At 42.8% G+C, this 13,519-nt stretch overlaps 1 protein-coding gene across 1 annotated transcript; it reads right to left on the bottom strand.

Annotated features, from left to right (window-relative positions):
* Nucleotides 1–1,267: 1,267 nt before the first annotated feature.
* SIGLECL1 (SIGLEC family like 1) lies at nucleotides 1,268–12,629 on the bottom strand. The gene is given in 8 exon segments (XM_077130450.1): nucleotides 1,268–1,492; nucleotides 9,564–9,625; nucleotides 9,628–9,718; nucleotides 10,806–10,912; nucleotides 11,055–11,126; nucleotides 11,129–11,236; nucleotides 11,239–11,334; nucleotides 12,599–12,629. Coding segments are annotated over 8 exon segments (792 nt in total).
* Between the last annotated feature and the right edge of the window lie 890 nt (nucleotides 12,630–13,519).

Raw genomic sequence — 13,519 nt, forward strand, 5'->3', positions numbered from 1 at the left:
CCCATTGCACAGCCTAATTTCAGCTCTCCCCTCTCTCAGGCTAGCTCCTCATAATCCTTTAGGTCTTTGCACAAATATCACTTTCTCAGAGAGGCCTTCTGTGACTCTTTAATCCTCCCCTAGTCACTTGTGCTTTCTTCTAGCATTCTGTCCTTTTTCTTCTAGTACTTAACATTTTAAATATAAATTTGAGTTTATTTCTTCCTTGTCCTTATCCTACTCATGGAGGCAGAATCAGTGTTTGGCTTGCTGATGTCATCATCCAGCACATAGTGGGTGCTCAAATATCTGTGGAATCAATGTGTGAACAGCATGCAAGGGAGGTGCGTCACCTCTGTGAGGGCTTTCCTAAGTATTTACCCTGCGTACCAAGATTACAGTCTCAGTGTGCTGAATGGAGAATCCCTGTATTTACTCATAGATACTCCACCAGTGAAGAGATGGCCCTCTTTCCACCCTCTGAAAACTGGAACCACCTGACTCCAAAAGGGAGGTTGTGTTCCATTCTGAAGGAGTCTATTTTAGTGCCAGAAATCAGTTCTCATTCCTTGTATGCCTGCCTTTTAAGCCAGGTCAAGAAATACTTTAGTAACCTCTGTGTAATCTGTTTCCAGTCTCACCTCTTTTAAAAAGTCTTCAATAACTATTCTCCTAGACTGATATTTCTATATATACCTTGTCAGTCCACTTCCTTGCTCCAAACCTTTCAACAGCATCTCATTCATTCATTATTTGAGGAACATTTTTGAGGGCTTATTATATTTTAGGCTGGTGATCCAAGTAGAAAACAAAATAGACAAGGTCTCTGTTCTTATGGAACTTACATTCTAAGGAGTCAGCATAAGGTCCTAGAAGATAAATCTCTAATGCCTTATCCTGATGTTCAAGGTCCATCTTCATGTCTTTAATCCATCTGCTAAGTTTCATCTCTGGACAGCAGTTTATAGTCGCACTCCACCCAGGTACACCTCAGATGGAGATACTGAAATTCAGAGGGGGCAAGGGACCATAGAGGGACATGAGCAAAAGACTTTGTCCGAAGACATACATCCACTTAACAGTGAAGCTGGCATTCAGTCCATTTATGGCAGCTCCAAAATCTGGTGTTCTTGGGTATGTACATTTCCCAGGTACTGAACTCACAGTAGGGGCTTTGAAGCTACTTTCTGATGGATATATTTAATAACCTCACATTTATCTCTCCTTCCTTTGACACCATCCTTGGGAGAGGGGCTGGAGTTTGCATTCAAAGGTTGTAAGATTAGGTTCAGGAGTAGCCACTCTTCATAGAAGAACCAGCATGAGTGACAGGCAGGGTTGGGAGAGCTGTATGAGCTAAGGAAACTCCAGGGACTCCAGATTCATTATAGATTCCAAGGTTTCTGGAGCGCTCCAAGTTGGATTTTGTGGACTTTTGTAATTCCAGGAATGAGTTCTCCATATTTGATGTAGTTTCCACAGACTTTGTCCACTGCAGTTTATCTTGCTTTTCCTTGAAACAGGATACAGTAGCATAAAAAATGAAGTATATTGGCTCACTTGCATGCCGGAGACGCTGATTTGATTCCTGGAGCCTGTCCATGCCAAAAAATATATAATAAAAAGAAGTACGTTAGAAGCAGTCTAGAGGTGAGGTATCCAAATATTAAAAGGATTCCCCTGTTGGTACAGAATTAAGGTAGAGTGGAACAGGCATTGATTTAACCTTGCCTCACAATCCTGTGGTTTGGGTTGGCAATTCTGTCTTCTCCCACTGGCTCTCCCTGTACACTCCCAGCCCTGGGAACCATCCCATAATTCCCCAGACTCTAGACTCCAGTCATAAGTGTGGCCTGACTTCCCCAGACAAGTTTAGTCCCTCCCTACTCTGGGCAACCATAACTCCTGGACCAGCCCTATAACTGTGTGGGTGCCTTGCCCCCCACCCAGGTTGCTCTCTAAGAGCAGGGTGGGGGACTAACCCATATCTGAGACTCCAGCTGTGCTGATTTGAAACTGTTGTGTAACCACAGAAAAGCCATGCTCTTTTATCCAATCATGTGGATACAGACTTATTGTGAGTGGGATCTTTTGACTAAATTGTTTCCATGGATATGAGGCCCACCCAATTGTGGGACTTTTTGCTTAGATTATTTCTATGGACATGTGGTTATTTCTATGGCAATATGAAGTAAGGCCCATTCAAAGTGGGTCTTAATTAGTTTACTGGAGTCCTTAAAAGAGCTGACACAGACAAAGTTGCCTAGACACAGACTTTTGGAGATGCTTGTAGAGCTGGCATAGAAAGCCATTAGAATCAGAGCTAAAAGCAACAGAACCCAGGAGCAAAGGAGATGCCAGCCACATGCCTTCCAGCTGACAGAAAAACTCCAGATATAATCAGCCTTTCTTGAGTGAAGGTATCCTCTTGTTGATGCCTTAATTTGAACATTTCATGGCCATCCCCTTTGAAAAAGTATATTGCATTCTGGTAGCTTTAGCAAATTGAAACAGATTTTGGTGCCAGAGAAGTGGAGTGCTGCGATTTGTGTATACCAAACATGTTTGAATGGATTTTTACATGGATAAAGGGAAGATTCTGGAAGTATTGTGGTGAGGTAAGTAGAGAAAGCCTAGATTTCTTTGAAGAGACTGCTGGTAGAAATGTAGATGCTAAAGGGTCTTCCAATAAGGACTTAGACAAAAATGATGAATGTGTTACTACAAACTGGAAGAAAGGCGATCCTTGTTTTAAAGTGGTAGAGAATTTGGCAAGACTGAGTCCTGGTGTTGGATGGAAGGTAGAATTTGAAGACAATAAGCTGGGATATCTAGCTGAGAAAATTTCCAAACTAAATGTGGAAAATGCAGCCTGGCTGCTCCTTCAAGCTTATAGTGAAATGAGACAGGAAAGGGATAAGCTGAGCACCGAACTCTTGGTTACAAAGAAACCAGAAATTGATGGTTTGAAAAATTCTGGGCTTCTGGAAAGTGGGACCCAAGAAGCTAATGTCCCACATGAGGATTTAACCAAACACGGAAGCATTCTGCCATTTCAGCACAAGCCAGCATTGCAGATGGAGTTATCCAGAAAGGATTCATGGGAAGTCTTACTGTTTGATGATTGTGATCCCTGTATATGCATGGAAAACTGATGAGTTTTGTGAGATCTGTATAAATGAAGCCACTGCCAGTCTGGACTAAAAAGGAAAGAAAAGGGACAAAATGAGGAAAAAATGATTTAAAAGGCAGAATCATGGAAGCTAAGTTCTGGAGCCAAGAAATGTGCAAAAGGTGAGTGCAATGGTTAGCTTCTGGTGTCAACTTGGCCAGTTGGTGATACACAGCTCTCTGATCAGGCAAGCCTGGCCTGACCATTGCTACAAGGATATTTCATGGCTGGTTGATGAAACATAAGGCTGGTGTATACAATCATCATGCATCTGTGTCCGATTACATCTGCAATCAACTAAGGCATATCTCCCACAAAGGAGATAATCCAATCAGCTGAAGACTTTTAAGAAGGAAGAGAGACTTTTTACTGCTTCTTTAACCAGTAGGCCTCTCCTTTGGAGTTCATTGAGACCCTTCATAGGAGCTACCAGCTTCACAGCCTGTCCGATGGATTTTGGGCTCTTCCATTCCCATGGTTGCATGAAGCGGTTTTTATATATTTTTTAATAACTTTTTAAAATATGTAGTATAACATATATACAAAGCAAAGAAATAAAAAAGGAGTAGTTTTCAAAGCACTCTTCAACAAGTAGTTACAGGACAGATCCCAGAGTTTGTCATGGTCTACCATATAATCCTCTCATATTTTTCCTTGTACCTGCTCCAGAATATAGGAGGCTAGAGGGCTTATTTTTTTTATCATCACAATAGACATTTTTTCCTTCTTTTTGTGTGAAAAATAACATATATACCAAAAGATATAAATTTCAAAGCATAGCACCACAATTAGTTATAGAACATATTTCAGAGTTTAACATGGGTTACAATTCCACAATTTTAGGTTTTTATTTCTAGTTGCTCCAAGATACTGGAGACTGCAAGAGATGAACTTAATGATTCAACATTCATATTCACTTGTTAAATCTTATGTTCTCTGTGTAGCTCCACCATCACCTTTGATCTTTCCATCCCTCTCTTTAGGGGTGTTTGGGCTATGGCAATTCTAAATTTTTCATATTGGAAGGGTCTGTCATTAATATGGGGTAGGAAGATGGAACTATCTGATTCTGGAGAGGCTGAGCTAGATTTCAGGACTTATCTGGACCAGGGACCCATCTGGAGGTTGTAGGTTTCTGGAAAGTTATTAGTGCATAGAACCCTTGTGGAATCTTATATATTGCCCAGGTGTTCTTTAGGATTGGTTGGAATGGTCCTGGTTGGGGGTTGGCAGGTTTTGATAGGTAGCAAGGTTTAACTGAGGCTTGCGTAAGAGCAACCTCCAGGGCACCCTCTCAACTGTATTTGAACTCTCTCTGCCACTGATACTTTATCAATTATACTTCTTTTCCCCCTTTTGGTCAGGCTGGAATTGTTGATCCCATGGTGCCAGGTCTGAATTCATCCCTGGGAGTCATCTCCCATGTTGCCAGGGAGATTTTCACCCCAGATGTCATGTCCTATGTGAGGGGAGGGCAATGATTTCACTTGCAGAGTTGGGCATAGAGGGACTGAGGCCACATCTGAGCAACAAAAGAGGTCCTCCAGAAGTAACCCTTAGGCATGCCTATAGGTAGTCTGAGCTTCTCTGCTACCTACATAAGCTTCACAAGAGTAATCCTCATCATCAAAGCCATTGCCTATTGATTTGGGTGTCCCTAAAGTTTGAAACAGTATCAGGGGATTCCTTGGTGGTAAAGTTTAATAGTTTCATATTCTTTCTCCTATCCCTCAGGGGACTTTGCCAATACTTTTGGATTATCTGCTTGATATACTGTAGGATGTATCCAGGCATTGCAATAATCTATACAGGATTAAAGGACTTCTTTCTTTCTTATTTTATGCTCTCTGTGTTTCAGTTGTTCAAATGTGTTATACAGATAGGTTGAATTAGATAATGCACTACAGAAAATTTCAGTTCCAGACCAAATAAACCTTTCTTCCATTGGTGTCCTGGTTAGAAATGATGTGTGTCTCCTAGAAAAGCCATGTTTTAATCAAAATCCCATTTTGTAAAGGCAGAAAATCCCTATTCAATACTGTACATTTGAAACTGTGATCAGATCCTCTCCCTGAAGATGTGATTTAATCATGAGTGGTTGTTAAGATGGATTAGGTGGTGACATGTCTCTACCCATTTGGGTGGGTCTTGATAAGTTTCTGGAGTCCTATAAAAGAGGAAACATTTTGGAGGATGAAAGAGATTCAGAAAGATCCAGAGAAGAACAACATAACCACGAGAAGCAGAGAGCCCACCAACCAGCGACCTTTGGAGATGAAGAAGGAAAACGCCTCCCAGGGAGCTTCATGAAACCAGAAGCCAGGAGAAGAAGCTAGCAGATAATGCCGTGTTCACCATGTACTTTTCCAGATGAGAGAGAAACTCTGACTGTATTTGCCATGTGCCCTTCCACTTGAGAGAGAAACCCTGAACTTCATCGGCCTTCTTGAACCAAGGTATCTTTCCCTGGATACCTTTGATTGGGCATTTCTATGGATTTGTTTTAATTGGACATTTTCTTGGCCTTAGAACTGTAAACTAGCAACTTATTAAATTCCCCCTTTTAAAAGCCATTCTGGTTCTGGTATATTGCATTCCAGCAGCTAGCAAACTAGAATAATTGGTCTTAAAGAGTATGTGTGGTTCTAAAATATAGACACTGTCTTCATTATCCCTATGTTCTAAATAACTTCAACCCCAACCTGTTGGACCTCATTCTTAAATCTAAAGATCATGTTATATACGTATAAAACAGCCTCTCAAAATCCAGAAATAATAATCACTACTCTGGACTTAAATGTGTCTGCTCTAAAAGCTTATAATCTAGGCCACTGTTTTCTTATAAGCATTTTCTAAAGGTGACCATACCATTCTTGCTTTTTTTTGTTTCTCATTTATTTTGTCTTACCAAATGTCCTGCATGTTCAGTCACATTGTTGCATGCCTCATTGCTTTGTTCCTTTTTGTAGCAGCACAACTTTTATTCATAAGTATACTCCATCGTTCACCAATCTACTTCTCCGTCAGTGCATCCTTCAGCCACCTGCATTCATTGGGTGTTATGTAGAGGATCCAAAGTCCACAGTCCATCAACATTCTCAATTTTAGATAATTTCATTGTTCCCAAGAGAAAGAAAATCAATAAACGCCTACTCACCAAATAGGAAGTCTAAACCTCCTCTTAACTCTTGTCCCACCCCCCACTGTTTACCTCTGCTGTTGCTGTGGTAGTCCTGATGGTTTCCTTTTGAACATAGCTCATAGCATGCAATAGCAGTTTTCCCCCAGTACCTTAGACTTAAACACTCTTTGACAAAAATTATATCCTTGAAGTAATTTTTGCAAGAACTAATTCATATTACTAGTGTTGATCAGTGAGACACATAGGTCTATACAACCCCTTTCAATCTTGTTAATCTTCAATATGGTAATATTACTTCTAGACCCACTGGAGAACCACCTTCACTCCTATCTATTCCCTTACATTGGAGTTCAACCTCATTAGCAGCGGTTCATCATCTCTAGCTTCTGTGTATCACTAAGTCCCCTATATTCTGTATTATAAGCCTCTGATTATACCTTTATGCTAGTCATAAAAGTGGAATCATACAATATCTATCCTTTTGTGCCTGGCTAATTTCACTCAGCATTATGTCCTCAAGTCTCATCCATCTTATCATGTGCTTCAAGACATCATTTTGTCTTACTACTGCATAATATCCCCTCATATGTATATACCACATTTTGTTGATCCACTCATCTGTTGATGGGCATTTGGTTTGTTTCCATCTTTTGGTGATTGTGAATAATGCTGCTATGAACATTGGTGTGCAAATGTCTGCTTGTGTTGTTGCTTTCAGTTCTTCTGGGTATATGCCAAGCAGTGCTATTGCCAGGTCATAGGGAAACTCAACAATTTAGTTTCCTGAGGAACCACCAAACGGTCTTCCATAGTGGTTGCACCATTACACGTTCCCACCAGCAATGCACAAATGCCCCAATTTCTCCACATCCTCTCCAACATTTATAGTTTCCTGTTTGTTTAATAGCAGCCATTCATATGGGTGTGAGGTGATATCTCATTGTAGTCTTGATCTGCATTTCCCTTACAACCAGTGAAAATGAGCATAACTTCATGTGCTTTTGAGTCATCTGTATTTGCTCTTCAGAAAAATGCCTATTCATATTTTTAGCCCATTTTTAATTGAGTTATTTGTTCTTTTATTGTTGCGTTGTATGATTTCTTTGTATAAACAGGAGATCAAACCCTTGTTCGATATATGATTCCCAAATATTTTCTCCCATTGAGTTGGCTGCCTCTTTACCTCTTTGACAAAGTCTTTTGAAGTCATGAGGCATTTTTAATAATCTCATAGTTGCAGACATCTCCTGTTGAATCTGTTTTTCTAGAGAACCTTAACTAATACAGTGAGTTTGCCCCAGAAGCAGAGGGTGGGCCTTCCTCCTGGACATTAAGAGTTTTGCTGCCTCAGGCCTCAGACAGGGCGGAGCACATTCCCCAGGGATTGAGCAGACCCTGGCCACCATCCCACTGTCCTGAATGGGCTGAGCATGTGCCCCGGGGATGGCAGAGAGTCTAGGTGCCACCTTATGCTTGAGGAAGGTGGGGCCAAGAACAAGGCGGTCCTCCCAATGCTTGGATATATTAAAACCCTCACCCCAGTGTTTGGAGAGAGCAGGGCCACTGTATGAGCCCTTGGAAAGGGTGGGACAGCTGCTTTCTTAAACCCTGAGGATAAATGTTTCTCAGGCTTTAAAATCTAATGGAGGTTGTTCTGCTGGTTTTCAGAATTGCTTGGATCCAGTGACCCCTGTTTTCCTTTCAATTTCAATTTCTTCCTAAGGGAATGGAAATGTTTGATCTATGACTCTTCCTCCTTTGTATATTAGCAGTAGATAATTTGTTCTGAGTTTTACAGGTCCATAATCAGAGGAGAATTTTGCCTTAGGAAAGACCATGCCTGTAACTGACTTTGATGATATTTTATACTATGTTTGAGCTGGTATTGCATTTTGTATTGTTGCTGAAATGGTGTGGTATTGTGATGGAATGAATGTATTTTGTATATAGAAAGAACATGTCTATGTGGGGTCCAGATTGTGGAATGTGCTGGTTTGAAACTGTTATATATACCCCCAGGAAAGCCATGTTCTTTGAATCTAATTTTGTGGGTACAGACTTATTGTGGTGGAGCCTTTTGATTACGTTGTTCCCATGAAGATGTGACCCACCCAACTGTGACTGGGATCTTTTGATCAGATTATTTTCATGGAGATGTGACCCCACCCATTCAAGGTGGGTATTAATTAGTTTCCTGGAGTTCTTAAAAGCTCACAGAAAGAAAGAAGCCTCAGAGCTGGAGATGCTTGGAGAGCTGACACAGAGAGCAGAGAGATGAAACCAGAACAGACATTTGGAGATGCCAAGCTAAGACATGAAATCCAGAGTTTGCCCCAGAGATGCTAGGTAAGGACCCACAGATGGGTAGAGAGAAAGTCACTGGAATCAGAACCAGGAACAAGGAGCAGCAGATGCCAGCCACATGGCTTTCCAGCTCACAGAGGTGTTCCAGGTCCCAGCAGCCTTTCTTCAATGTCAAGTTATCTTTCTCTAGATGCCTTAATTTGAACATTTTCCTGGCCTTAGAACTGTAAATTTGTAACCTAATAAATCCCCTTTGTAAGAGTTAGCTCATTTCTGGTATACTGCATTCCAGCAGCATTAGCAAACTGAAGCATCAGCATTGCCCAGCATGAAGACTAGAAATTGAACAGATGTATATTTAATCCTCAAAGGGATACCAGATCCTAGATCAGGGTTTTAGGAGGGCAGCAGTGCACACTGGCCCCAGATCATCTTAAATGGTAAATAATAGTGAGGTCCTAGCTAACTTCAGAGACAGCAGACACTGTCCCTTCTAAACCTTGCTGAGGACATGGGGCACAGGATAAATGAAAGAGTGACCTGGGTTTGGCCTGGTGTCCAATCACTTCAAGCTGTCTTGGGCCTGTGGCATTGTGCTAGGTTTGTGCTGATCACTGTCTGCTCTGCTGAACGTTCAGAGACCACCACTCTAATGCTCCAACCATCATTAGGGTTTCAGCCACTCCTTCTCAATGTAGACTCAGCATGCTGGAGTATGTGTGTGCATGTGTGTAAATTGCTTATTTCCAATAACCCCTTCAGTTATTTCTAATTTTTATCCTTCCTCCCCTCTTTGGACCTTGGCTTCTTCATCTACCAGATGATCTTCAAGCTTATTCTAGCATTCTATGTGTCCTATATGATTGAAGATGATATTTCCTTTACAACATTGTATGTGCTTCTCCCTGTGGGCTGGTTTATCATTATTCTGCAAGACAGACTAGATTCTAGACACAATGGTCCTACCAATATTTGGCTCTCAGAAAATGAGGTGATTATAGAGTTTTCTTGTTCCTCAGACTTCAGAGCATCTTGAGCTCTTGGCATGGTCTGACTTTAGGGCTCTTTCCTGTTTCCATCTCTGCAATCTTCTTTGCTTGCTTCATTCTAAGGAAATGACCCTCTTAACTGGTTCTGGCTCTCCACTTTCTTGTGTCCCCAAATGGGCTCTGGTCTGGGTCAGAAGTTCTGGGTTAGAGACTCAACAACACTACTGGCTCACCGTGCTATCTGGGCCAAGCCACAACCTCTCCAGGGATCAGTTTCACTGATAGGGACACTCTGCTTTATCATGTCATGGGGCTCATATGAGGGCAGATATGAAAGTGCCTTACAAAGTGTGAAGAGATTGTTATTTGTCTTTAAGTCCACATAATTATATCTAAAAATCACCTCCTTAATTTGCCCTACCGCTCTGCACCTCTTCTTTCTCCCCTGATGGCCAGCCAGTCCCCAAGCCCCACCCCTCGGGCTGCCCCTCATCAATTGCACCAGTTCAGGACTGGCTTTTTCTTGCTTAAGCCCAGGTGCACCAGCTTCCCTGCCTGGCCTCTGGCCTCCAGGCTCTCATTCTCCAGTCTGTGTCACCCCAAGCTCACACTGTTCCTTCCCACTTTAGCAAACTTCCATGACTCCCAACTGAGGGTTAAATCCAAGTCATTTGGATTAGCCAAGGACTCCCCTGTCCAACTCTCTGGCCTGACAAACATCTCTGCCCTTCTCACTCTAGGCTTCTAGCCAACACTTTTAGCCAACTTTCAAAGGTTTTTATGAACTAATACCAAAGACATTTTCCAACCTCATTTTTAGTCATTACCCATCTTTCTCAATGTACATTCGTTTCAATGACACAAAGATACAAAAATACTCATCATAGATGCCTCTGAGCTTCCTGTAGCTATTAGTTATCACCACGTAAATGAATACTCAGCATTCCCAGGCCCACCTGTGTGACAGAACCTTGGGTATTCTTGGCTGGCTTCTCCAAGGTTGTCACTACCTCCTTTGCTTTCTTGTTTATAAAATGGCAATAAACTTCTGCCTCACAGGCCTGTTTTGTGGTCCAGCATAGGCCTGATGGCCTTGCATTGTGATGACTGTGTTTAGTGCCTCTTTCCCTTGCCAGACATTGAGCTCCATTTTGCCCTCCCTATGCCAGCTTGTAGCAAGTGTTGGACACAGCCTGCTGGTGGCTTTTAACTCTGGTACTTACCTGAGGGGTGCAAGGCAGAGAAAGAGCAATGCTGTTGCAATGGCTGCATATACAAAGCCCTGGATCAGCCCTTTCATGAAAGTTTGGGGACCAGAGAACTCTTCTGGAAGAAGAGTCGATGTGAAAAGGTTTCCCTTCCAAGACCTGGGAATCTGAGCCAGAACTCTGCTCCCTCCTCTGTCCCTAGCAGCCAGTCCCACCTCCTCATCTTTCTCACCCATTTATTGGGACTCCTCTATCTTCACTTGATATCAGCAGAATGTTCAAAGAGTGAGTTCCATTTCTGTTCTTCCCCTCACAGGAAAGGTTTGTGCTGATTCTGGCTCCTCGGTCAGGCTGATGGGGCTGTTGGCCCAGGGCCCAAGTATGGTGGCAGTCACTTGGAGGCTGCTATGTGAGCTGTTCTCACCCGAAGGAACATCTCCTACCACCACCGCCTGGAGGGTGTGGGGATTCCATAGAAGGAACAGCTGCACTGCAGTGTGTTCTTCGAGTAGCAAAAGGAATTGAGCAGCCTGGTGGGTGCTGGAGGGAGGGAGGCTCATCCTGACTTCCCTCCCCTGCCTCCTTCAGGACCCATACTTCCCCAATTCACAAGAAACTTCAGAAAGACTTTCTGGAAGCTCAGAGGGTCTATGCCTCACAGGCTAGTTCCCTTCGATCTCTCTCCTCATCTGGCCTGAACTTGAATGCCTAACCTTCCAGATGGATGGTGAACATGCATTTTCTCAAGATCTACGTTGCCTATGGTCCTTTACCTGTTCCCCAGCCTCAAATTCACAACCCCACCTTCTGCTCATTCCCAGCTCTCCCCTTAGGCTGTACCTCTTCCCAGACTGTTCTGTGATCAACCTCCCCTGATATCCCTGTCTGGATGCTGCTGAGCAAGTCATTTCCTCTCTCTCTGCTATTTCTTAGTCTGAAAAATAGGGATATTCACTGAACCTATCTCACACTGTTATTGTTCCGAGCATTAATGACCTAAGATTTGGAGCGCTCCTAGCTCAGTACATGGTAAAATGTGGCCCGTTCAACAAACAACACCTCCTCGATTTCCTCCTTCCCGGTCACAGAGAACTTTGGCTGAGTATTCCGCTGAAGCAAAGATATTTGTGGCGTTTTCTGGGTATGAGTGTTTGAAACTGCCTCACTCTACAGAGACTAAGTAGGACATATCTGTTCTGTGAATGTCATAGATTAATAAGGAAGAGTCACTTTTTTTAAGGTCCACAATAATGAGAAATTGGTGCTTAGTGTCTTCATGTACTTTTTCATTGGGTCATTTAAGATTACTGAGAAAAAAGGTAATTTTTCCCTATCCAGTAGTAGCCCTTTAATCTTGGACTTTTCATCTAGGTCACTTGGGAAGATGTGGAATTTGCAGGGGATTATGATACCCAGCTCCTCCTCCACTGCTGTCTTCTTGTCTTTACCACCAGAAAGTTATGTCCATGGACAGTGACCAACACATGCTGAAAACCTGACTAGCCTTGGGGCTTCCAATATGTGTTAGCAACATCTGAAATAGCTCCTTATGTTCTCCTACCTTCATACTACCCTAACAGAGCGCCCGCTTTCTCCCACCTCCCCAAACCCCTTGCCAACTCTGCTCAATCCCAGAATCAGGAACTTAGAAGATGTCTAATCCACATTGGTTGTTTGGTAGTTATGCCCTTAAATTCTCTTTCTTCATATGACCATAGCCCAACCATCTTCTGTGCACCTCACCCCTGGCCTTGGAACCTTGTTTTCCTCATATACCTCCAGTGCTACTTGTCATCCCACTCACCTAGCCATAGCAGCAGCAGCAGCATTTGCATCAGCAAGGGTTCTCAGGAACAGGAGAGGCCCAGGGCCTTTAGTAGGCTGACTTTAACTTCAGAATAGCATTCCCAGGAAGGATGATTTGATGGATACTTGAAAGAGGATGGGAGGGGGGAGGGTAAGAGAGCAGAAGTATTCTTAGAAAACCAGGGACTCTGACTTTTTAATATTCCTTTCACAGGATGAGATCACCCTGTGATTCCCTGTGATTCCCTGTAACTCCCTGATGCTCTGTCCCTCTCTTCTCTCTCCCTTAGTCCCTCACTCTCAGTCCCCACCCCCTTGTAAGGGGCTCAAAAGCCAAATTTTGGATTCTTTTTTCAAAGCCAACAGGGATCCATGGAAGGATTTTGCATCATGGAGGAACAGGGTCAGATCTGGTGTTAGATAATCCTATTTGAGTCATGTGAGAAATTGCCCGGAAGGGGAAGTATTGTAAGCCAGGTGGCCAGGAAAGAGACAACTGTGGTGGTTTAAGGAGAATGACATGTGTGAGTTGGTGCACGGGCTGTGCGGGATAGAGAAGAGGGAAAAAACTTAACAGATCTTGGGAAATAAAAATGAATAGGAATTCTTACTGCGAACAAGAAAAAATCCAAACTTCCTTCCTTTGCAAATGAGGTCCTCCATGATTTTGTGCCAACGTGCTTTACATCCCCCATGCCTTCGCCCAGCATTTCCACGCCAAAGAGAAAGTGTTGCCCTTTCCAAATTGCACTCCAAACACACCTCTTCCTTTACTGAAGTCTCTCTCCTTTTCATGGCATTTCCTTTTGTAACTCCTCCTCTGCCCACTTTGATTTCAACACCAATTCCTACAAGAAGTTTTTCCTGATTTCCCTATTCAGAAGTGAGTTGTGCTGGTTTGAAAGGAAGTATGCCCCCT

Source organism: Tamandua tetradactyla, chromosome 16 (assembly GCF_023851605.1).
Source record: "Tamandua tetradactyla isolate mTamTet1 chromosome 16, mTamTet1.pri, whole genome shotgun sequence".
Taxonomy (NCBI): Eukaryota; Metazoa; Chordata; class Mammalia; order Pilosa; family Myrmecophagidae; genus Tamandua; species Tamandua tetradactyla.